Below are 25,164 nucleotides of genomic sequence, written 5' to 3'. Positions count from 1 at the left end.
GAGGTGTGACGTGTCCTTGTAATCAGGACCAGATTGAAAGAACATGGTTCTCAAACAGGGGCAGGGTGCAGATGGTGGACATGTTGTTTGGGGCCATAAAGACATATCAACTGGCCTAAAAACTGGGGGAAATATGGTGTCCATTGTGTGGTCTCCTGCTCTAGTTATTGCATCCTTCATCGATTAGCCTTAGAGTGTGTGAGGGCCACGAAGCAGAATTTTCTTAAGGCCCCAAAATTCAGTTTAGTTTAGTTTGTTTGAACATGGACATTGTGCAAAAGACATCAATTAAAGATGCTTTGCACCAGATTTAGCTTGAGCTAGTTTTCATCTGCAGTCCCTGAGCAGGTGAGTTACAAAATAGACAAAAAGACTAGCACCAGTGTAACGTCGAGATGCACTTCTTTGTCAAGCTGCACTGACAGTATCTTTGTTTCTCATTAAAAACGAGTTATTAACAGCTGGTAAACTTTGTCTTGCATAATATTACGTAACTAAAGAGCAGACGACTCTTTCCTCAGCAACTTTTATTACATTTAAACGGTCATGCTTTCTGATTATTGACAAAACCTTTTTAAAGCGTATATTTTCAACAGACAGATTTTTGAAGGCAAATTGTTTTAGCAGCTACGTCATTTACTAATGACATGTAGAATTTTTTTTACATAATGCGGAGTTATTAAATAATGAGGCTTAACAGGGAGGTTCTGTCCAAATGAAAAAGCAACAGATATAAAGCTTTTATTTTGAAAACAGCACCAATTAAGACTTCTATTTTAAAAATGCAGCAAATTTAAGGATTTTATGCAGTGCGGAGGGAGACGATGCAGATGGAGGTGGAGCAGATGGAGGGTCAGGTGGAGCAGATGGAAATGATGTAGAGCTCATCAGTTGTCTCTCTGCAGCAAGAGTCTGGAGGCGTCCTCCAAGGCCCTGGCGCAGCGCGGGGTGAGCATCTTCAGTATCGGCATAAAGGACGCCAATAGGACTCAGCTGGAGATCATGGCTGGACACAAGAAGGACCGGGTGTTCTACGTGGACAACTTCGACGCTTTGGATACGCTGTACAAAAACATCAGCCTGGGCATGTGTGAGGACACCAAACCAGGTAAGAACATCAGCTGGTAAAATAATAAGTAACAGTAAAATGTGGTGGCGGTTCCATCATGGGGCTGTGTGGCCAGTGCAGGGACTGGGAATCTGGTAAAGTTGAGGATTCCACTCAATATCAGCAGATTCTGGAGAACAATGTCCAGCAATCAGTGACAAACTTGAAGTTGGATCTTTCAACAAGACAACAACCCTAAACACTCGAAGGCTGTTTCCCAATTGCCAGGATCCTCGGCGTCTTGACCACTTCGGACGTAATTCACGTCATCACAGCCAAGCAGTGATCCTAATCAGTGTGACCACTCGCCCCCTCGCAGCTTGACTCCTCCGTTTGGCTCATTTACGAAGGGTCCACGTGGTGTTCCAAATCAGTGTGACCACTCGCCCCCTCGCAGCTCGACTCCGCCGTTTGGCTCATTTACGAAGGGTCCACCTGTGGATCCTCCGCTGCCTCGGAGAGCTGAAATTACCCATGATGAACTGCAACATTGTTTTTTTGTTTTTTTTGTTTGAACTCACTTTAAAAAAGTTTTGTTCCACATTTGTGCAAAAAAAATAATTGTAATAATAAAATCATAGGTAGAAGTGTTGTAAGCAAGTAAAGACGTAATAAAGAGGTTCATATAAAGTTAATGAAAGGCCTAATAAATAGGCCTTATTGAGAAAATAGGCCTGTGGTTGTTTACGTAAGTCTGCAGTTGTAGCTATGGCCGATAAACTGGACCTGCTAAATATATTTAATATTTGAATTGCATTTCTTACAAATCCTTGCAGAAAAGTTATTATTTTATCGAGGCCAAAATGTACCTACAGTAAGACATCCAACCAAAACCAATATATTAGTTTCCTGGCCTATGTTATTCATAAAACGGTTGTTTTTGTAAGCATAGACTGACATTTGATTATGTGATTTGACACGTGACATGACGCAGCCGCTCTCTCCGGAGGCCGTTCCATTTGAGCTCAAATGCGGCGGTGAGAGGACACTCAACTCCCATTTGGAGGAGCCACCACCAAGGACGTCAACGAAGTGGCCAAAGGGAGGACGGATCCTCGCAATTGAGAAACAGCCTAAATCTACTAAGGCATTCATGCAGAGGAACAAGTACAACGTTCAGACCCCAGACCTGAACGTTGTACTTGTTCCTCTACATGAATGCCTTAGTACAACGTTCAGTCCACAGACCTGAATATTATTGAAGATTTGTGATTTAAAGCTGTCCATGCGCGGACCCATCAAACCGGACTGAACTGGACATGTTTTGTAAAGAAGAATGATCCAAAATACCTTCCACCAGAATCCAGACTCTAAGTGGAAGCTATAGAAAGAGTCTGGAGGCTCTTTTTTCTGCAAGAGGATGCACGAAATATTGTGGTGCCTAAATGTCTGCACATGCCTAATTTTGTTAAGATAATTCTTGCACACTTTCCATAAATCAGATAAACTTTATTTCACTTCTCAAATATCACTGTGTTTTTCTCCTATATGATATATTTAACTGAAATTTCTCATCCAGACAGCCAAGGATTTCTAAAGGCGCCTGTGTTAATAAAGGTTGGAGAGTTCGTTTTGGAGCTAAAGTCTAGCAGGCAATAAAAATGTAATAAAATTGTTGTGAAAAAAGAGGACTAGAGGATTGTTTTTATGCAGTAACAGCAGTTCTTGTACTTTTAGAGTGAGAAGCAACAGCAGTAGTAGTAGCAGTAGCTGTTGTAGTAGTAGTTGCAGTAGCTGTTGTAGTAGTAGTTGCAGTAGCTGTTGTAGTAGTAGTTGCAGTTCTCATAGTAACAGCAGTATTTGTACTTCCAGTGTGTGAGAAGGAGAAGGCCGACCTGGTCTTCCTCTTGGACCAGTCTGGGTCGATCAAGAAAAGCGACTACAAGATCATGAAGAACTTCACCACAGGGCTGGTCCGCAGCTTCAACATCAGCTCCGACACCGTGAGGGTCGGCCTCGCACAGTTCAGCACCAACTTTGACCATGAGTTCTACCTCAATGACCTGTCCGACGAGGAGAAGGTACTACTACTACTACTACTACTACTACTACTACTACTACTACTACTACTACTACTACTACTACTACTACTACTAGTACTAGTACTAGTACTACTACTAGTACTACTACTAGTACTACTAGTACTAGTACTAGTACTAGTACTACTAGTACTAGTACTAGTACTACTACTAGTACTAGTACTACTACTACTACTACTACTACTAGTACTACTACTAGTACTACTAGTACTAGTACTAGTACTAGTACTACAACACTGGTTTACTCAGTGCTTCCGGCTGATTTGGGAAGAGTTTAATCGAGCAGTTGTCTCCACTTGTTGCCAAAGAGATGAAACTCGTTGTTTCAGACCCTCCTGTTGACGTTAGCAATCGCAGCCGCGTTAGCATTTATCACATAGCACTAGCCACGTTCGCTGCCGTGTTAGCATTAGCAGCATAAACACAAGCCATGTTAGAATTAACAGCGTTAGCAGCACCCACCGGATTAGCATTAGCCACGTTAGCATTAGCCGCGTTAGCATTAGTTGCGTTAGCACTAGCCACTTTAGCTGCATTATCCGCATTAGCACTAGCCATGTTAGCATTAGCCACATTAGCATCTGTGTTAGCACTAGCTGCATTAGTAAGATGGTATGGCCTTACAGCATGACCCATGATAAACTATGATGCTTTAAGACTGTGATTTCTACAGTTCTGGATCATTTACACCTGTCCCAGACATGTCCCAACTTCCTGCCTGTCACAATTCGGGCGTTCTGCTCTCCCAAAATTTCATTCGATGGGCAGTCAGTTTTGCGGTGCATTATGGGTAACTGTAATCTTCGCAACTTCCGGTTCTGCCGGAGCGTTTTCGTTCGCTCTGCTTGCTTCATCTTTTGCTAAGAGAGGAATACAATTCTGTATCTGATATTTTATGATGCAGACTTCCACTGTTCCGACTCCCTACATTTGGGGCTCGTACCTCCCGCCTCCGCTCCTGCCTTCAGCGGACACTCAGCCACACACTGCCCCGCTGTAGGGCAGTGGGATAGCTAAGCGTTGCCCCTGGGAGACTATAGTAAAAAGCACTGACAGCCTCTGATTATCTCTCTGCCCAATACAACTTTATTGAGTCTGTGTTTTCAACGTGAGAACATCAGCCATGTCAAAAAACAAGTCTGTAGCCGAGCTGCTAACCTCTCGCCCGGAGCTAACTAGCTCCTTAGCAGCGCATAGACCCAGTGAAAAGTAATATGCACAAAAAACGTAATAAAGAAGTAACTATATAAAGCAGCCTTTGAGATGATCACACACTGAGCCGGGCTTGATGGATTTGTGGTTTATTGCGGACTTTTCATCAACAATGAGCTGTAGGCGATTGTAACAAGCTAACGGGGCTAACCTGGAATAACCATTGTCCACTGGCACAAATAATCGTCCTTTATTTGGACATATGGGCTGGATGTGTGCTTAAATACTAGGGAGATCTTTGCATAGATCGTGTTTATAGCTATAGTTGAAGATCCATAGGACAAGGAAGTAACAAAGAGGGACTAGGTAGAACTAAAACAGCAATTATTTTTCAGTCAAGAGCTCCTTCATACGCTTCAGAACACATTTAAACTCACTCGCCCCTGACGTGGAAAATCAATCAGTGGTTTTGTTTAGCCCAATATCACAACAGGAGTCGCCTCACAGGGCTGCACAAACCATTAAGGCAATAAAACAGAACAGAAAAGTCTCCATCGCCTTCAGTCTGAATGCAGTATAACAGCAACAGGAAGTGCGCTAGGCCACGAACTGTGTCTCTTTTTTGATCACAGCGCCGCTCTGTGGATGGAATTTTGGGAGGCATTAGCAAAGTGACCTATTGTGTATTTTGGAAATGAGGAATTGGTCCTGACAAGCCGGTTTACAGGAAGCTTGTCTCATTGGTCAAAGTGAAGCCAGGAGATCAGCAAACTTTAGAAAATAAAATAAGTTAATATTACTTACATTACACCACATTTCAGATCCAAGCGTCATTTATTATCAATCTATGAACATTGTAAAACACTGAAACACTTGAATGAGAATAATGCTTGTGGGAGCGTAGAGCCCTCTGTCCGTCTTCACCCCTGAGACCGCTGTGTGACTGACAGGTGGTGGAGCATATCCAGGCCATGCGTCAGCAGAGCGGCAGGCAAACAAACATTGGCCGCGCCCTGTACGCTGTGAAGGAGCACTTCAAGCCAGAGCGGGGCTCGCGGCGTGATCAGCTGGTCTCCCAGAACCTGGTGCTGATCACAGACGGCGAAAGCCATGATGCGGTGGCGGACGCAGCGAGGCAGCTGAAGAAGCTTGGCGTGGAGATCTTCATCCTCGGCATCGGCAGAGTCAAAGTGGTGGAGCTGTTGCAGATCGCCGAGAGCGAGCGACTCTTTACTGTCGCTGACTTCGGGAGTCTGGAGCCTATCAGGCAGAAGGTGGTGGACAAGATATGCAATAGCAAGCCTCCCAAAGAGCAGTCAGGTGATGTTGCAATCCATCTAAAAACGTCAAACAACACTGTAACACTGTGTCTTGTGTGTTACAATTATTGGTTTTAATCAACAAATTGTTGATTAAAACTAACAATTTGCGGTTTTAATCAGGTTTCTTTCCTTTTTTTTTTCTACATTGTTCTCACAAAGTTTTTTGAAAGTGGTCTCTCCTCTCTCTCTCTCTCTCTCTCTCTCTCTCTCCTCTCTCTCTTCCTCTCTCTCTCTACTCTCTTTTTACTCTCTCTACTCTCTCTCTCTCTCACTCTCCTCTCTACTCTCTCCTCTCTCTCTCTACTCTCTTTTTACTCTCTCTACTCTCTCTCTCCCTTTTCTTCTCTTTCTCCTTTCTCCTCCCTCCCTCTCTCTCTCTCTCTCTCTCTCTCTCTCTCTCACTCTCCTCTCTCTACTCTCTCCTCTCTCTCTCTACTCTCTTTTTACTCTCTCTACTCTCTCTCTCTCTCTCACTCTCCTCTCTCTACTCTCTCCTCTCTCTCTACTCTCTTTTTACTCTCTCTACTCTCTCTCTCCCTCTTCTCTCTTCTCTTTCTCCTCTCTCTCCTCTCTCTCTCTCCTTTTTCTCCTCTCTTATTTCTCCTTTCTCCTCTCTCACTCTCCTCTCTCCTTTTTCTCCTCTCTCTTCTCTTTCTCCTTTCTCCTCTCTCTCACTCTCCTCTCTCTCCTTTTTTCCTCTCTCTTCTCTTTCTCTTCTCTCTCACTATCTTCTCTCTCTCCTCTCTCTACTCTCTCTCCTTTTTCTCCTTTATCTCCTCTCTCTTCTCTTTCTCCTCTCTCCTTTTTCTCCTCTCTTCTCTTTCTCTTCTCTCCCTTTTCTCCTCTCTTCTCTTTATCCTCTCTCTCACTCTCTCTCTCTCCTTTTTCTCCTCTCTCTTCTTTCTCCTTTCTCCTCTTTCACTCTCCTCTTTCTCTCCTTTTTCTCCTCTCTCACTCTCCTCTCTCTCTCCTCTCTCTCACTCTCTACTCTCCTTTTTCTCCTCTCTCTCACTCTCCTCTCTCTCTCCTCTCTCTCACTCTCTCTCTCCTTTTTCTCCTCTCTCTTCTCTTTCTCCTCTCTCCTTTTTCTCCTCTCTCTTCTCTTTATCCTCTCTCTCACTCTCTCTCGCCTTTTTCTCCTCTCTTCTCTTTATCCTCTCTCTCACTCTCTCTCTCTCCTTTTTCTCCTCTCTCTTCTTTCTCCTTTCTCCTCTTTCACTCTCCTCTTTCTCTCCTTTTTCTCCTCTCTCACTCTCCTCTCTCTCTCCTCTCTCTCACTCTCTACTCTCCTTTTTCTCCTCTCTCTCACTCTCCTCTCTCTCTCCTCTCTCTCACTCTCTCTCTCCTTTTTCTCCTCTCTCTTCTCTTTCTCCTCTCTCCTTTTTCTCCTCTCTCTTCTCTTTATCCTCTCTCTCACTCTCTCTCTCGCCTTTTTCTCCTCTCTTCTCTTTATCCTCTCTCACTCTCTCTCTCGCCTTTTTCTCCTCTCTCTTCTCTTTCTCCTCTCTCTCACTCTCCTCTCTCTCTCCTCTCTCTCACTCTCTCCTCTCTCTCCTCTCTCTTCTCTTTCTCCTCTCTCTCACTCTCCTCTCTCTCTCCTCTCTCTCACTCTCTCTACTCTCTCTCTCCTTTTTCTCCTCTCTCTTCTCTTTCTCCTCTCTCCCTTTTCCCCTCTCTCTTCTCTTTCTCCTCTCTTTCACTCTCCTCTCTCTCACTGTCTCTACTCTCTCTCTCCTTTTTCTCCTCTCTTTAACTCTCCTCTCTCTCTCCTCTCTCTCACTCTGTCTACTCTCTCTCTCCTTTTTCTCCTCTCTCTTCTCTTTCTCCTTTCTCCCTCCCCCCTCCCTCTGTCACAGACTGCAGCATCGACATCGCGGTGGGCCTGGACATCTCTAATGGCGGCGCTTTCGTTCCCGGTGGCCCGCTCCTCGCTGGTCAGACCAAACTGCGCTCCTTCCTCCCAGAGATTGTGCACCAAGTCTCGACCGTCCCTAAACTGTGCTGCACGTTTGGTGCCGTGAGGACCAACCTGGCGTTCCGCGTGCTGTCCCAGAGCGGCGCCATGCTCATTGACAGCAATTTCGAGCCGTACAACGAGGGCACGGTCAACAAGCTCCTCGCCCTCGTGGCGGACACACCCACGCTCTTTAACTCCGCCCTCATGAACTCCTTCAGGGACATGTTCAGCAGCTCCAAGTCCAGGGCCGGTGTCAAAGTGCTGCTCGTGTTCTCCGATGGACTGGACGAAGAGCTGCCCGTGATGATGGCGCAGTCGGAGCGGCTGCTACAGTCAGGTACAACCCCCTACAACATTCTACAATAATCCTACAACTCCCTACAACACTTTACAACTCTCTAATCTAAACCTACCACACTCTAACTTGACAGCACATATTCATTTTCTTTCTTTTTCTATCTGCCCCTAAACCTGACATAAACCTGACATCTCCCCGACTACAGGTGTTGCCGCTGTCCTGGTGGTGGCGCTGTAGTGACTGTTTTATCCTGCAGGAGTCAGTGCTCTCCTGGTGGTGGCGCTGTCGTCACTGTATTATCCTGCTGGTGTCAGTGCTCTCCTGGTGGTGGCGCTGTCGTCACTGTTTTATCCTGCAGGTGTCAGTGCTCTCCTGGTGGTGGCGCTGTCGTGACTGTATTATCCTGCAGGTGTCAGTGCTCTCCTGGTGGTGGCGCTGTCGTCACTGTATTATCCTGCAGGTGTCAGTGATCTCCTGGTGGTGGCGCTGTCGTGACTGTATTATCCTGCAGGTGTCAGTGCTCTCCTGGTGGCGGCGCTGTCGTGACTGTTTTATCCTGCAGGTGTCAGTGATCTCCCGGTGGTGGCGCTTTCGTGACTGTATCATCATGCAGGTGTCAGTGCTCTCCTGGTGGTGGCGCTGTCGTGACTGTATTATCCTGCAGGTGTCAGTGCTCTCCTGGTGGTGGCGCTGTCGTGACTGTTTTATCCTGCAGGTGTCAGTGCTCTCCTGGTGGTGGCGCTGTCGTGACTGTATTATCCTGCAGGCGTCAGTGCTCTCCTGGTGGTGGCGCTGTCGTGACTGTGTTATCCTGCAGGTGACAGTGCTCTCCTGGTGGTGGCGCTGTCGTGACTGTATTATCCTGCAGGTGTCAGTGCTCTCCTGGTGGTGGCGCTGTCGTGACTGTGTTATCCTGCAGGTGTCAGTGCTCTCCTGGTGGTGGCGCTGTCGTGACTGTATTATCCTGCAGGTGTCAGTGCTCTCCTGGTGGTGGCGCTGTCGTGACTGTATTATCCTGCAGGTGTCAGTGATCTCCCGGTGGTGGCGCTTTCGTGACTGTATTATCCTGCAGGTGTCAGTGCTCTCCTGGTGGTGGCGCTGTCGTGACTGTATTATCCTGCAGGTGTCAGTGCTCTCCTGGTGGTGGCGCTGTCGTGACTGTATTATCCTGCAGGTGTCAGTGCTCTCCTGGTGGTGGCGCTGTCGTGACTGTATTATCCTGCAGGTGTCAGTGCTCTCCTGGTGGTGGCGCTAGAGGGTGCTCAGGATGTGGAGCAGCTGCAGATGTTGGAGTTCGGTCGTGGCTCCCTATACAGCGTTCCTCTGAACATCGGGATGCGCAGCGTTGGCAGCAACATCCTCAAACAGATCGTGAGTCGGAAAATTTCACTCTGCATAATGTCATCTTCGACTCTTTCCAGTCCACATCATCGTCCAAAACCTCATCACCTCCCAGATTGATTACTGAAACTTACTTCTGACCCGCCTTCCCAACAAATCCTTACAGAAACTGCAGCTGCTCTAAAGCTCAGCAGCACAAATCATCACACCAACCCCACCTGAAAAACATCACCTCGTCCTATAACACCTCCGCTGACTTCACCTGAAACACTCACCACATCACCTCGTCCTTCAACACCTCCATTAGCTTCACCTGAGACACTCACCACATCACCCCATCCTTCAACACCTCCATTGGCTTCACCTGAAACACTCTCCACATCACGCCATCCTACAACAACTCCATTGGCTTCATCTGAAACACTCACCACATCACGCCATCCTACAACACCTCCATTAGCTTCACCTGAAACACTCACCACATCAACCCGTCCTACAACACCGCCGTTGGCTTCACCTGAAACACTCACTATATCACCCCATCCTACAACACCTCCATTAGCTTCACCTGAAACACTCACCATATCACCCCATCCTACAAAACCTCCATTAGCTTCACCTGAAACACTCACCACATCACCCCATCCTACAACACCTCCATTGGCTTCACCTGAATCACTCACCACATCACCCCGTCCTTCAACACTGTCGCCTTTGCCTAATTTCGTTTTGTAGTAGACCTGGTTTTGGCCTGGTTGACATGTGGTCAACCAGGCCAAGTTGGTCTGAGTTGGTCTTAGTTCTGACTCCTGGTTTACATGTGGTTTAGTATTTAGCTAGATCAGTGAAATGTACAATAGGATAAAGTTGAGCTGAATAAGTTCGAGTTGTTGTTGGTGCGACCCTCTGACTCTATTCTGGCTTCTTATGTGGCCCCTTATGAAAATGAATTGCCCACCCCTGTTCTGACCCCTGTTCTGACCCCTGTTCTGACCCCTGTGGCAGGACACGGTGTCCACCAGAGAGTGCTGTGGCGTCACCTGTAAATGCTCTGGACCAGCGGGTGTCAGGGGCGACCTGGGAAAACGAGGGACCGATGTGAGTACTGCACTACTACAGGACTACAGTTAAGATGCTACAGGACTACAGTTAAGATACTACATGACTACAGCTAAGATACTACATGACTACAGCTAAGACACTACAGGACTACCGTTAAGATACTACATGACTACAGCTAAGATACTACAGGATTACAGGTAAGGTACTACAGGGCTACAGCTAACCACAGCTAATATACTACATGACTACTGCTAAGATACTACATGACTACAGCTAAAATACTGCACTACTACAGCTAAGATACTACATGACTACGCTACTGCAGTATTTGATCAGGGGTGTAAGACTGTGTTGTGTTTCAGGGCACGCGTGGGCAGAAAGGCTACCCAGGATTCCCTGGAGAGGAGGGCATCGTCGTGAGTTACTCTCTACATTTATCACATTAATATTAATGTAACAATATGAATATTTATTTTGACAACTATAAATTACTGTTACTTTTTGATATTTCCGTGATCTAACTGTTACTTCCGGGTGTGTTCAGGGAAAACGTGGTTTTCCTGGACTCCGCGGACTTTCGGGAGACGATGGCTGTCCCGGACTCAGAGGACAGAAGGTAACCAGGCAGAACTGAGGGACTTATGCTGTGTTCCACTTTTGTTGGAAGTCGGAAAATCCAACCCGGATGAAATGTTTTCTCCAAGTCTTCATACAGGAAAGCATTTGAAATTATGAACACTGGCACTGTGGTCTGTGCCACGTCTACTAAACATAGTTCCAGATACAATCATCCACAATGTTCCAGATTGTACAGTTTGGATATATAGGCTGCTATTGCTTTTTTGAAGTGTATTGAGTGATCATCTTCATGTTGTAGATTTGAGTTTATTAGGATATTACCTTGTTGCAGTAGAGGCAGGATGTTGATCTGATAAAGGGTCTCAGAGTTATAGCTTCACAAAGATGGGTCCTAAAAATGGCCCTCTAGTCTATGCAGGGTTTGACCATGTAGTAAACTACTAAGGCACTTCAAATGTTTTCTCAAACACACAGCTATGGCAGTTTCATATTTTCCTTTTAACCTTTAATTGAGACATCGGAGCTCGGAAATTCTGACCTCCGAGATCAACGCAGTAGAACGCAGCAATAGTCCGCATACAGCTAACAGCACCTGACAAACAGACAAGCACGATAGCTAGCTTGATGAGAATGTCAATGTCAATATCAATATCAATGAATTGTGCATTGGCATTAAATCGAAATCTACTGGTAAATTATATCGCTTAACAAAATAATGGCCTAAAACATGCTCGGCTGCAGTTTTGGCTGAAATTGATCCAATTTTGGTGCTCTAAAGTTTCCTGTTTGTCTAATTCCCGTTTCTCTGATCAATGAAATGTTTGCAAATCCGAAGATATTCAATTCTTTGCATTGTTTTAATACATTTGGAGCATTATAATATAGTATTGAAGCATTAAAAAGCAGTATATTGTCTTGCTTCTGCCTGGAGAAACCTGTGGCCTAGTTTATGATGCAGATGTAGCTTAATGACGTAGATCTGGCAGTGACATCCTGTGATTAACGCTGTGTCTGTCTGCAGGGAACCCACGGCCAGAGAGGAGACCAGGTGAGTCACTGTCAGTTACAGAAATTATCATCTTTAAGAACAAGGTGAACTTAAAGAAAAAACTGTGATGTTTCAGGGCGAGGATGGAGAGGACGGGCTGGATGGGGTCGACGGAGAACAGGTAGCACACCAGAGATTATATTTCAAGTAATCAAATCAAATGCTATTTGTGTAGCACCTTACAACAGCCAGAAGGTGCCCCGGGCACTTACCAGTATAAAAACAAGAATCACATTTGACATCAATAAATAAAAACACAAATGTGTATAAAAACAGCAGTTGAGTCAGTGGCTACATATCGAAAGCTTGTCTGAAAAGATGTGTCTTCAACTGTGATTTAAAAACACTCAACCCAGTGATGTTTCAAATGTGTGCCTGATTTTATTACAGAAAGGGCTTCACACATTTAGTAATTTAGTAATAATAATAATAATAATAATAATAATAATAATAATAATAATAATAATAATAATGCTCTAATATAGGCCGGGGCCTTTATTTACTCAAGGGCATCAAGGACCAGGCCTTTATTGGAACCAGGCCACAATTAGAGACAGGCCTTTATTTCTATTTGAGCAAAACGGACGACCAGGAAAACAAAGAAAAACGAGAGTTGTGTGTCCATTTGCCCCTAAAGTATTAGGTTCATTTATTAACATTTCAAACCCTCTCCCAGCGGCTGGAACATTGACGCCTTTTATTTTGTCGGGACAACAGGAAGTGTTTCGTTGCTGTTAGCGGAGCTTTGACATCAATGTCACTGCAGGTTCTGTTTCGTTTTTACCGTGGACCGGATTATTTGTTGTTATCTTGTGTAAAAGTTGAGTTTAGACGGAGCGTTTGTGTTTGTGATCGATCATGAGACTGACCCGAGAGAAGACGAGACGCTTGCGCTGATGGAGGAGTTATTTTGAGGCGTGGGACTGACCTGCACACGGAGCAGCTGGACATGCTTTGAAGACGCGATGGTGACTTTATTAAAACCCTGGAGGGTCACACAACATTTGTTGCTTTCCCTGTTTCTACAAATAGTCACTGGAGGTTTGAAAAGTGGCTAAATCTGTGTCAAAGTTACGCTCGGATCAGCTCCTCCGCAGCGTTCCCCTCGGCCCGGGTTCCCGTTTGTTACTTCCTGCACGTGAGTTTTCATTTACACCAGTATGAGACACATTCCTAACATGGGGATTATTTCTACCGCTATAGTTTGTAATAAAAGCCCCGGCCTGTTTTAGAGACCGGCTTTAATTTGCCTCCGCCAGCCGCGAACCCGGCCACTGTTAGAGACCCGGCCGCTAATGGAATTCAGGCCAGTATTAGAGAATTTACGGTAATAATAATAATAATAATAATAATAATAATAATAATATTTATTTATATATATATATATTTTATTTTATTTTTACACAAAATCCCAAAGTGCTCCAGAGTTTAAAACAAAGCATAAAATCAACATAAACACATTTTAAGGACCCAGAGAAAAGGCCTTTCTAAGTCATGTCTTCAGGTGCCTCTTGAGTGTCACCACGGTCTGTGGCGCCCTCAGGTGTTTGGGCTGGGCAGACGTGTCTTTTTATACATTTTAGGGCAAACATAATACTTATCATAATTACTGTATTGCAGAAGTATCGGACAAACGCGTATTGTCCCAGCCCTAATGCTTATATATACTTGCATATACTTAATCCATGTACTTTATGGTGTCAGGGCCTAGTGGGAAAAGACGGGCACAAAGGAGCTCCAGGTCGCCCCGGAAACCCTGTAAGTACTACTGCTACTGCTCTTTCTTTTGCTACTGCTATTACTACTACAACTACTGCTATTGCTACTACCTCTACTGCTATTACTACTACTACTACTACCAGTGGCGGCCGGTCCCTAGAGGGAGCTCAGGCGTCTTCCACTCAATTATATTGGCTGAAATAGCTCATTTGAGTTATGAGCTATTTCAGGAATAATAATAAAGTTTGTGTGAACGATGAAGCTGAGGAATTCTGTGTGAGCTCTGATGTCCTGCAGGGAATCCCGGGACTGAGAGGAGGGCCGGGCTCAAGGGGTCAGAGGGGACTGTGCGGTGACCCGGTAAGTACGGCCCTTTAACTACAGCTCTTTTAGTTTAGTAAATGTGTTTATTCGAGCAGTAAAACATTCTGCTCAAGAGGAGTGGGCCGTAGGAAAGAGCGCCCACCCCCCTAATCAGTACAATCAAGATTGTCATTTCACAACAGTACAAAGAACAAAACAACAAGGATTATATTCTGTACACATGCAGTAACTGAGATTAAGATTACAGCCACGGTGACCTCCTGTGACCTCATGTGACCTTTTGTGAACTCCTGTGAACTCCTGTGACCTTTTGTGACCTCCTGTGAACTCCTGTGACCTCCTGTGACCTTTTGTGACCTCCTGTGACCTTCTGTGACCTCCTGTGACCTCCTGTGACCCTCTGTGACCTCCTGTGACCCTCTGTGACCTCCTGTGACCCTCTGTGACCTCCTGTGACCTTCTGTGACCTCCTGTGACCCTCTGTGACCTCCTGTGACCTTCTGTGACCTCCTGTGACCTTCTGTGTGACCTCCTGTGAACTCCTGTGACCTTCTTTGTGACCTCCTGTGAACTCCTGTGACCTCCTGTGAACTCCTGTGACCTCCTGTGAACTCCTGTGACCTTCTTTGTGAACTCCTGTGACCCTCTGTGACCTCCTGTGACCACCTGTGACCTTCTGTGTGACCTCCTGTGACCTTCTGTAACCTTCTGTGACCTCCTGTGACCTCCTGTGACCCTCTGTGACCTCCTGGGACCCTCTGTGACCTCCTGGGACCCTCTGTGACCTCCTGGGACCTCCTGTGACCTCCTGGGACCTCCTGTGAACTCCTGTGACCTCCTGTGACCTCCTGCTCTGTTCCAGGGAGAATCAGGAACTGACAACACCAGCCCAGGACCTAAAGGAGACTACGGGAATCCAGGAGCACCCGTGAGTACCAGTTTTATTTATTTTTTTGAAAAGTTGTACAATTATTGTAAAGAAATGTTTACATTTTTTTGAACATTCTGATTTTTTTTTTAAAAGTTTGGTAAGTTTTGACACATTTTTTGGAAACATTTTGAAAAAAAATGGAAAGTTTTGAAAATATTTTAACATTTTAGAAAATCTTTAGAAATGTTTGAATTTTTTTTTTTTACCTTTTTTGACATAGATGTTTGAATTGTTTCTTTTTTCTTTAAAAAAAAAAAAACCAAAAAGTTGAACATTTAGGAACATTTTGGAAACGTTTGGACTCACGCAGGATCATAGTGAGTACCTAACACAGGATCATAGTGAGTACCTAACAGAGGATCATAGTGAGTACCTAACAGAGGATCATAGTGAGTACCTAACAGAGGATCATAGTGAGTACCTAACACCGGATCATAGTGAGTACCTAACAGAGGATCATAGTGAGTACCTAACACCGGATCATAGTGAGTACCTAACAGAGGATCATAGTGAGTACCTAACAGAGGATCATAGTGAGTACCTAACAGAGGATCATAGTGAGTACCTAACACAGGATCATAGTGAGTACCTAACACAGGATTATAGTGAGTCCTACACACTAACCCAGGATTATAGTGAGTACCCGACACTAACCCAGGATTATAGTGAGTACCCGACACTAACCCAGGATGAATGTTTCGTCTCTATCCCCTGCTTGCTGTCTCTGTCTTCCTGAACTCCTTCACTGTGGTATTGATGACTGGTCTCTCTGCACACTTGATCAGGTTTCTTTTCCAAAGTGAGGCCATGGAGGAGGTCGTCAGCTTTGACTGGACTCTCACAGCCTTGTGTGCGATGGATGTGTGGAGTATGTGGATTATCGTTGGCCTCGCGCTCCTGTCGGTCAGAGACATCAAACATATTTACTGATTTGGACTCTTGATGACAGGGTTGCGGCTAACGGTTTAGGCACTGCCCGGGTTTATTGGAAAAATGGGAAGGCAGCAGCTGCAGTGGGTTGAAATGAATGAGCACTTTGGAACAGGGAGTGACCGAGTGCACAACAATGGACTGTTATATAGGACCTGGCAGCTCGCTGTGGAGACGGACAATAGGTCGACTATATTTTGGCAGGAAAAGGGAGAGAACTACCTGCTCTGGAGAACTGAGCTAATGTTGAGACCAAGTGAAAGCATATTAATTATGTATTTATGAGCTATTATATTATATTATATTAGTTTGAAGCAGTTTATTTGTGAGCAGTGTATTTTGTGCGTTTAATCCCAGCGTTCTCTGTGATGGCGTTTAATCCCAGCGTTCTCTGTGATGGCATTTAATCCCAGCGTTCTCTGTGACGGCGTTTAATCCCAGCGTTCTCTGTGACGGCGTTTAATCCCAGCGTTCTCTGTGACGGCGTTTAATCCCAGCACTCTCTGTGACGGCGTTTAAACCCAGCGTTCTCTGTGACGTCGTTTAATCCCAGTTTTCTCTGTGATGGCATTTAATCCCAGCGTTCTCTGTGACGGCGTTTAATCCCAGCGTTCTCTGTGACTGCGTTTAATCCCAGCGTTCTCTGTCATGGCGTTTAATCCCAACGTTCTCTGTGATGGCGTTTAATCCCAGTTTTCTCTGTGACGGCGTTTAATCCCAGCATTCTCTGTGACGGCGTTTAATCCCAGCGTTCTCTGTGATGGCGTTTAATCCCAGCGTTCTCTGTGATGGCGTTTAATCCCAGCGTTCTCTGTGATGGCGTTTAATCCCAGTACTCTCTGTGACGGTGTTAAATCCCAGCTTTCTCTGTGACGGCGTTTAATCCCAGTACTCTCTGTGACGGCGTTAAATCCCAGCGTTCTCTGTGATGGCGTTTAAACCCAGTGTTCTCTGTCATGGCGTTTTATCCCAGCGTTCTCTGTGATGGCGTTTAATCCCAGCGTTCTCTGTGATGGCGTTTAATCCCAGCGTTCTCTGTGACGGCGTTTAATCCCAGCGTTCTCTGTGACGGCGTTTAATCCCAGCGTTCTCTGTGATGGCGTTTAAACCCAGTACTCTCTGTGATGGCGTTTAATCCCAGCGTTCTCTGTGATGGTATTTAATCCCAGCGTTCTCTGTGACGGCGTTTAATCCCAGCGTTCTCTGTGATGGAGTTTAATCCCAGCGTTCTCTGTGACGGCGTTTAATCCCAGCGTTCTCTGTGGTGATGGTGTTTCATCCCAGCGTTCTCTGTGCAGGGCAGTCCCGGACCTGACGGCCGCCCGGGGCCGAGCGGGACGGTGGGGAACCCGGTGAGTGAGTACTGCCCCCTGTGGACAGAAGACGTTGCTGCGGGGGTTTGGGCTGAAGTGACTGATGTTTGTGTTTCAGGGCGCGGACGGAAGACGAGGACCTCCTGGAATAAAGGTCATACCAAGCAACACAAGACACTGACATCACATTCATGCACTGCAGCAGTGACATCACATTCATACACAGCAGCTGATTGGTTGTGTTCGTGTCACAGGGCGCGGCCGGAGCGCCGGGAGATGCCGGACCCCGGGGTACGCCTGGAGCCTCCGGACCTCAGGTAACACTCACGTCTATTCTTTCACTAGCAAGGACCACGCTACGAGTGCAATTCAGATTTTATTCACAAGGTCATCATGTGGATTGAAACTGGGTGAGACTGTGGGTGGGGGGTCCTTCGTGGATGAACCCGGCTCTTCGGCACCCCCCCTCGAAGCAGAAGAATCAGCTGAAATAAGACACACATGAACGGAGGGAGGGCGGGGTCTGAGATGCCGAGGCTTAGCTTGGTATATATAATTGATTAACAGTCCAAATAAATCAAATCAAATAATCAAGTCAAGTCACGTGAATACTAGTAAAAAGTGCTTTCATCTTCTGTAACCAGTGATCTGGGGGGGGCGCTGGATCTGTCGGTTTGGACTGAAGTGAGCTGTGCGCTCTTTCAATTTTAATGTTCAAGTTAGGTGGTCACGTCAGGGCTTTCACAAACCACATGTCCATTTCACTTTCCACTTGACTGAAGCTAACAAGGTGCCGAAGATCCGAAAGCGGTGGAGAGGGGGCGGCGAAGGGGGGTTGGGACGACTCCCGAGCGCTGAACGCTGCGATTCATCGATGTGCTGGGGAACATCAGAGCCATCATTTCTGAACGGGTCCGCTCAATATCTGGCTGGTTTATGGGAGAACTCTATCCGTTGTTAGCATCGTACTCCTGTCGACAAAGCTGAGATAGTGGGAAGTTAGCAGTAGCAGATAAAATGAGGTAGCGGGAGATGAGCTAGCAGGAGTTGAGTTAGCGTGAGCCAGCAGAAATTGAGATAGAATGAGCTAACGGGAGCTGAGATAGCATGAGCTAATGGGAGCTGAGATCGTTTAGCTAGCAGGAGCTGAGATAATATGAGCTAACAGGAGTTGAGATAGCATGACCTAATGGGAGCTGAGATAGCATGAGCTAATGGGAGCTGAGATCGCTTAGCTAGCAGGAGCTGAGATAATTTGAGCTAACAGGAGTTGAGATAGCAGGAACTAAGAGCTGATATTATCTCAGCTCCTGCTAGCTCACGTTATTCACCTAACAGGAGTTGAGATAGCATGGACTAGCAGGAGGTGAGCTCACATGAACTAGTAGGAGCAGAGATACATGAGTTTGCATAGCATAAATGAAGAAGCCAAAATGGAACCCTAACCCAGTTTTTGTTTTATGTGGATAGGTCCAGCTGCTACAGGGACATTAACCATAAAGCAAGTCCTGTTACCGTAGTTACCACAATAGGAAACAATAGGCTGTTTACGATAAAAGCCCCCCCACCACTCAACCTCAGACACGCCCACGCGTTGGTCTAAATCAGAAACAGAGAGTCACAGACTAGAACTCGTAGTGTCAGAAGTGTCTGATCTGTGTGTGTGTGCAGGGGCCCCGAGGCGAGCAGGGCGAAAAGGGCCCCCAGGGACCCCCCGGTTTACCTGGAGCACAGGTGAGACCTCCATCCTTCTACTTCTCCTGCTTCTTCTTCTCACATTTTTATTTTTATTATACTGTGAATAAGTAACACAATCTCGTGTTTCAGGGAGGACCAGGGGAAGCCGGAGGTCCAGGTCTGAGCGGGAGACGAGGCGCCAATGGACAGAAGGTAACTGTCGTGCTGTGTTGGGGATATACTAGCCTGGGGCGAGGCATAGTTGTGTGAGGGATAGACTGGCCTGGGGCGAGGAGTAGGTGTGTGAGGGATAGACTGGCCTGGGGCGGGGTGTGGGAATGTGAGGGAATTACTGGTCTGGGGCCAAGTGCAGGTGTGTTTGGGGGGTCATGGGGGGTGTTGGGGGGATGTGTGTGTGTCTTTTATAGAGGGCTGCTGATTACAGTCAATTTGTAAACTGTAATATGACTGTAATATTTGTGAGCTTGTTTGCACCTGATGACTCCCCTCAACATGGAAAACCACCCCCAGCTCACATACCCCCCAGCACCTCCCCACAGACCTCCCCCAAAGCCCCACATAAGCATATCACCCATGAGCCTCATAGCTCCACAGAAACAGCCTCAATGTGATATTATGTTCTTCCTATAGAAATGGGAATGCATTTTCAGGGTAAATGCTCGAATTTCAGTTTGAACAATAAAAATCACAAATGTTTCCTCTTCTGATCAGAAGAAACACAGATAATGTTGAATGCATGATTTTAAAAGTGAGACGCAGAGCGATGGAAAAGTGAGTTTATAATGGAGGTCAATGACTAATGTGACATTAGGGAGAAAACATTAAAACTCAAATCAAAGTCAAAGTTGTTACTCATCTTTGACATACCCAAGGGTGTTTTAAAATTCAAATTCAGGCCAAATGTTTTGTGCAGAACTGAAGTAGATTAACATCATTATGTGGAGACAAGTTTGAAAAACCTATTCATCTACAATAAAAAAAAAGTGACTAATGGAACTTAAGGGTTTAGAAAAGAGCCCTTCTGGAAGTCCTGTTTGACACTTACTTCCATCAGGGACATGTTGTTATAATGAACGGCCGCCTTTATGGAAGTAACTGATATAAACTTTGACTGGACCAATCCAAACCCATAATTGCCACTTGAAAAGTGAGGGACACTCCATACCCCAAATTTCCTCACAATCTTAAAAAGCAAATAAAGTATCCCACAGATAATGGGCCCTTTTCCCGTCAAAACTGACCAGTAACATGCCCCAAACAGATTGATAAGACTCTGAACCATGGCAAGTTTGTCGATTGACTTTTTTTTTTTTTACATAGCAAAGATCCTCACAGTTTACCCATCCTCCACTAACTGTTCATAGTAGTGTATTTTTCTTGATCTTTCAAAATTGGCTTAAACTACAGGGTTGAAAATACCATATGTTCATCAGAAGTGTGTGACGGGTGACTGATCTAAGGGAAACAGTCAAAGTCCAAGGGGTTATAACGGGTCAGAGACTGCTCACGCTTTTTGGGAAAGGTGTCCTTTATGAAATTTATCATGTGCTTTTGTTTTCGATTATTTAAAAGTTACCGAAGGTTCAGTTTATGGTCGTGTCTAGTCGTGTGTGCGTGTGACCTTGGCTTCTCTTTAAAGTCAAACCAAAGAGGTCATTCCGGCCTCCTGATTACATTTGGGAGACTTTCTATGTTGAAAAAGTAGGGTTTTTTCGGGTGACCTTGAAATGACCCACAGAAACCACTTCCCAAATATCAAAACAATATTAATATGGCACCATATGGAAAGAAGGTTCCCTAAAGGGAAAGAATGGAGCCCTTTGGCGCCATTGTGAGTCCAAATGCAAGTATTACAAGAGGAGAACCCATATAGAAATCTTGGGTCCCCTCCTGGACCCGGCCGAGGACCCCATGTTGACTTTTATACAATTTGGGGTAAAAAAAAAAAAACGTAGAAGAACTTGGATGACCCCACTGGAGGAGGCCTCATTGGAATTTGTGGTGCTTTTGGTCAATCACGGTTCGCTTTCATAGTTAAAAACTGCTCCATATTGCATCTTGTCCTAATGATGTGTCAAAGCAGTGACATCCAAAGTTTAGGATCTAAAACGGCTTCAGATAAACTCATTCTGTTAGATTTTATTATTTACAAAAGTGTCTTAAATGTTGATTTTATTTCTAGCAGAGACAGCTTCTGCCGTCTCTGCTGGAGGTTTACAGGATAATCCTGTTATGAGAAGCTCTCCTCACTGTCTCTGACCCTCTGTGTGCAGGGTCAGCCCGGAGAGCCAGGAGTGCAGGGCGTCCCTGGAGGTCAGGGCCCACAAGGGCAGCCGGTGAGTCCCCCATGAGGGTCAGAGTCTTTAATTTACACATAACTGCAACGCCTTCTGAGTCTGTGTCTGTTACAGGGTCAGGACGGACAAAATGGGTACGGGACCCCGGGACCCAAGGGCAAGAAGGTACAAGGCCTTTGTCCTCCGTCTGTACTGCAGTATGTCTGTCCTCAGTACTGCAGGATGTACTACAGCCTTTGTCCTCAGCCTGTACTGCAGTATGTCTGTCCTCAGTACTACAGGATGTATTACAGCCTTTGTCCTCAGCCTGTACTGCAGTATGTCAGTCCTCAGTACAACAGGATGTACTACAGCCTTTGTCTTCAGCCTGTACTGCAGTATGTCTGTCCTCAGTACTACAGGATGTACTACAGCCTTTGTCCTCAGCCTGTACTGCAGTATGTCAGTCCTCAGTACTACAGGATGTATTACAGCCTTTGTCCTCAGCCTGTACTGCAGTATGTCAGTCCTCAGTACTACAGGATGTACTACAGCCTTTGTCCTCAGCCTGTACTGCAGTATGTCAGTCCTCAGTACTACAGGATGTACTATAGCCTTTGTATTCCGCCCGTACTGCAGTATGTCTGTCCTCAGTACTACAGGATGTACTACAGCCTTTGTCCTCAGCCTGTACTGCAGTATGTCTGTCCTCAGTACTACAGCCTTTGTCCTCAGCCTGTACTGCAGTATGTCTGTCCTCAGTACTACAGCCTTTGTCCTCAGTCTGTACTGCAGTATGTCTCTCCTCAGTACTACAGGATGTACTACAGCCTTTGTCCTCAGCCTGTACTACAGTATGTCTGTCCTCAGTACTACAGGATGTACTACCACCTTTGTCCTCAGCCTATACCACAGTATGTCTGTCCCCAGTACTACAGGATGTACTACAGCCTTTGTCCTCAGCCTGTACTGCAGTATGTCTGTGCTCAGTACTACAGGATGTACTACAGTAGATACTGGAGCCTCTGTCCTCAGTACTCTGCGTCTGTAGTACAGTACTACAGTCTGTGCTCGAGTCTGTACTGCAGTACATCCTGCACATGTTCAAAGTAACACTCGTGTCTCTGTCTCAGGGCGACCAGGGCTTCCCCGGACACCCCGGCCTCATGGTGAGTTCAGGATCAAAGTCTTCCACGTTTTACTTTTTCTGTGAGAAAAGAGGTGGTTGGAGAGTGTTGTTAAATAAATATTTAGGAGAGAACACGGGGCCGGTCTAGGGCCGGATTCTGAGGAAGAATAAACAGAGCAACTGTTTCAATTTCATTGATTAAACTCCAGGAGCCAAGGGGCCGCACGGAGGATGATCCCGGGGCCAAGCGGAGGAGGAGCCCAGAGTAAATGTACAGTAGAGTCTTTGAGGACCTGGACTTTACTCAAGTAGTTTTTGTGACGGCGACGGATTTATCGCTTATTTTGCTTTTGTTTGTTTGAGTTGAATCCTGATGAAAGGTGTTTGTGTCGTTTAGGGAGAGGGTGGTCTGAAGGGGCCAAAGGGGCTCCCGGGACGCAGAGGAAACCACGGCCGAGGGGTGAGTCACACCCGGGTCAGACCTGGTTTAGACCTGGTTGACATCCGATTTAGACCCAGTCTCACTCTGGTCTCTCTCGGTCCACAGGGAAACGCGGGTTCTCAGGGCAGACCTGGAGTTCCTGGAGAACCGGGATACACTGGACACAAGGTGAGGCTCTCTGTCGTCCAGGGGTTTTCCACAGACTGGACTGACCTTCAGAAGCTTCCTCTCACTTGTGCGGTCAGACAGTGGAGGGGGCGGGGCTATATCAGCTCTGACTCCACCCCTCAGGAAGGGGAGTGTGCAGTGCCTCTTGAAAGTACTAATACACCTTGAACTTTTGCACATTTTGTCATATTTACAACCATAGTACTTTTGAGAGGCACTGTATATAAACATTAGTCTGACACTGATCGCCAGGAGCGAGAAGAAGCTTCTGAAGATCCACAGTGGTGCAGGTGGTAGAGCGGATTCACCCATCTTGCCTCCAGTGTCTGCGTACACCGGAGTGTGAATGAGAGCGCGAGGGTGAGTTTGTTTCTTGATGTAAAACGCTTTGGGCCTGATAAAGGAGGAAAAGCATTTACCATCAAAGTGAAGTGTCCTCCAAACAACCTAGTCCAGACGACTCTGTGCATGTGCAGTGCTGCTCCTGACCTGCAGGGGTGCTCTGTTTGTTTGTGTGCGTGAGTCAGATTTTCCCGCCCTCTCTAATGCCCCCTGTTTGTGATGTGTTCAGGGTCCTCCAGGTGCAGCCGGAGAGCGTATGAACGTGAGTCTCTCCCATAGACCGTGCTAATGACTTTATTATTCTAACACTTTATTATTCTAGCGATCTCTAATTATGACTGTGCCTCTGTGCAGGAGTGTGAGCTGGTGCGCTACATCCGCAACAACTGCGGTGAGTCTGAGCCGCGGACGGACGATGGAGATTTCCCTATTTGTTGCCCCATTATCCCAATTTCCCTCAGTTTGTCCCTATTTTTCCCCAAATCTTACACTTTTTCTGCATTTAAATTATTTCTGTGTTTTACACATTTTGTATCTTCCAAACTTTTTATATTTGCTAGACACGATCCATGCACGCCTCTATGTTTGAGATGTTGAAGATATTTCTCTTAGCACTGACCTCCGTTTGGGTTTTGTTCTTGTGTTTACAGCCTGTTCCCTTGGTACGTCTCGACTGAACCTCCCACATGTCACTCACTGAAGAACTGCCCGGGACAGACGCACATCTGACCCACACTTTACTAAAGCAGAACTGCCCGGGACAGACGCACATCTGACCCACACTTTACTAAAGCAGAACTGCCCATTACAGACGCACATCTGACCCACACTTTACTAAAGCAGAACTGCCCATTACAGACGCACATCTGACCCACACTTTACTAAAGCAGAACTGCCCAGTACAGACGCACATCTGACCCACACTTTACTAAAGCAGAACTGCCCAGTACAGACGCACATCTGACCCACACTTTACTAAAGCAGAACTGCCCAGTACAGACGCACATCTGACCCACACTTTACTAAAGCAGAACTGCCCAGTACAGACGCACATCTGACCCACACTTTACTAAAGCAGAACTGCCCAGTACAGACGCACATCTGACCCACACTTTACTAAAGCGGAACTGCCCAGTACAGACGCACATCTGACCCACACTTTACTAAAGCAGAACTGCCCAGTACAGACGCACATCTGATCCACACTTTACTAAAGCCAAACTGCCCAGTACAGACGCACATCTGACCCACACTTTACTAAAGCCAAACTGCCCAGTACAGACGCACATCTGACCCACACTTTACTAAAGCAGAACTGCCCGGGACAGACGCACATCTGACCCACACTTTACTAAAGCCAAACTGCCCAGTACAGACGCACATCTGACCCACACTTTACTAAAGCCAAACTGCCCAGTACAGACGCACATCTGACCCACACTTTACTAAAGCAGAACTGCCCGGGACAGACGCACATCTGACCCACGCTTTATTAAAGCCAAACTGCCCAGTACAGACGCACATCTGACCCACACTTTACTAAAGCCAAACTGCCCAGTACAGACGCACATCTGACCCAGTTCTCCTCTCACCGCAGACCCTGTGGAGTGCCCGGCGGTGCCCACAGAGCTGGTGCTGGTGTTGGACATGTCGGAGGACGTGACTCCCGTGGCGTTTGAGAGGCAGCGGTCGGCAGCGCTGTCCCTGCTGTCCTCGCTGTCCATCACCGACTCCAACTGTCCCCGCGGCGCCCGGGTCTCAGTGGTCAGCTACAGCGACCGCACCAAGTACCTGATCCGCTTCAACGACTACAAGCGCAAGGCCCAGCTCCTGGACGCCGTCAGGAACATCTCACTGGAGAGCACGTCCAGCCAGAGGCACCTGGGCAGCACCATGAGGTACGAGAGGGCGGGGCATGTGGTTACGGGAGAGCGGGGCATGAGGGATGGACGAGTGGGGCGTGAGGTACGAGAGGGCGGGGCATGA

At 46.5% G+C, this 25,164-nt stretch overlaps 1 protein-coding gene across 1 annotated transcript in view; it reads left to right on the top strand.

Moving 5' to 3' along the window:
* LOC306981247 (collagen alpha-6(VI) chain-like) overlaps positions 1–25,164 on the top strand; it is a gene marked incomplete at both ends in the record, with an annotated part of 79,137 nt that overhangs the window by 38,886 nt on the left and 15,087 nt on the right. Inside the window, 26 exons of the mRNA XM_079580807.1 lie at positions 906–1,108; positions 2,921–3,129; positions 5,250–5,619; positions 7,478–7,915; positions 9,102–9,247; positions 10,223–10,315; positions 10,642–10,695; positions 10,824–10,895; positions 11,880–11,906; positions 11,983–12,027; positions 13,611–13,664; positions 13,923–13,985; positions 14,812–14,877; positions 17,109–17,162; positions 17,242–17,277; positions 17,378–17,440; positions 18,795–18,857; positions 18,951–19,013; positions 21,095–21,157; positions 21,233–21,283; positions 22,231–22,266; positions 22,624–22,686; positions 22,774–22,836; positions 23,408–23,440; positions 23,533–23,569; positions 24,776–25,076. Of these exons, the coding sequence (XP_079436933.1) occupies positions 906–1,108; positions 2,921–3,129; positions 5,250–5,619; positions 7,478–7,915; positions 9,102–9,247; positions 10,223–10,315; positions 10,642–10,695; positions 10,824–10,895; positions 11,880–11,906; positions 11,983–12,027; positions 13,611–13,664; positions 13,923–13,985; positions 14,812–14,877; positions 17,109–17,162; positions 17,242–17,277; positions 17,378–17,440; positions 18,795–18,857; positions 18,951–19,013; positions 21,095–21,157; positions 21,233–21,283; positions 22,231–22,266; positions 22,624–22,686; positions 22,774–22,836; positions 23,408–23,440; positions 23,533–23,569; positions 24,776–25,076 (2,766 nt within the window). The remainder of the gene's footprint in view (positions 1–905; positions 1,109–2,920; positions 3,130–5,249; positions 5,620–7,477; positions 7,916–9,101; positions 9,248–10,222; positions 10,316–10,641; positions 10,696–10,823; positions 10,896–11,879; positions 11,907–11,982; positions 12,028–13,610; positions 13,665–13,922; positions 13,986–14,811; positions 14,878–17,108; positions 17,163–17,241; positions 17,278–17,377; positions 17,441–18,794; positions 18,858–18,950; positions 19,014–21,094; positions 21,158–21,232; positions 21,284–22,230; positions 22,267–22,623; positions 22,687–22,773; positions 22,837–23,407; positions 23,441–23,532; positions 23,570–24,775; positions 25,077–25,164) is intronic.

This window comes from Gobius niger (genome assembly GCF_951799975.1).
Source record: "Gobius niger genome assembly, chromosome: 22".
Classification (NCBI taxonomy): Eukaryota; Metazoa; Chordata; class Actinopteri; order Gobiiformes; family Gobiidae; genus Gobius; species Gobius niger.
This window is presented reverse-complemented; position numbering and strand designations above follow the sequence as displayed.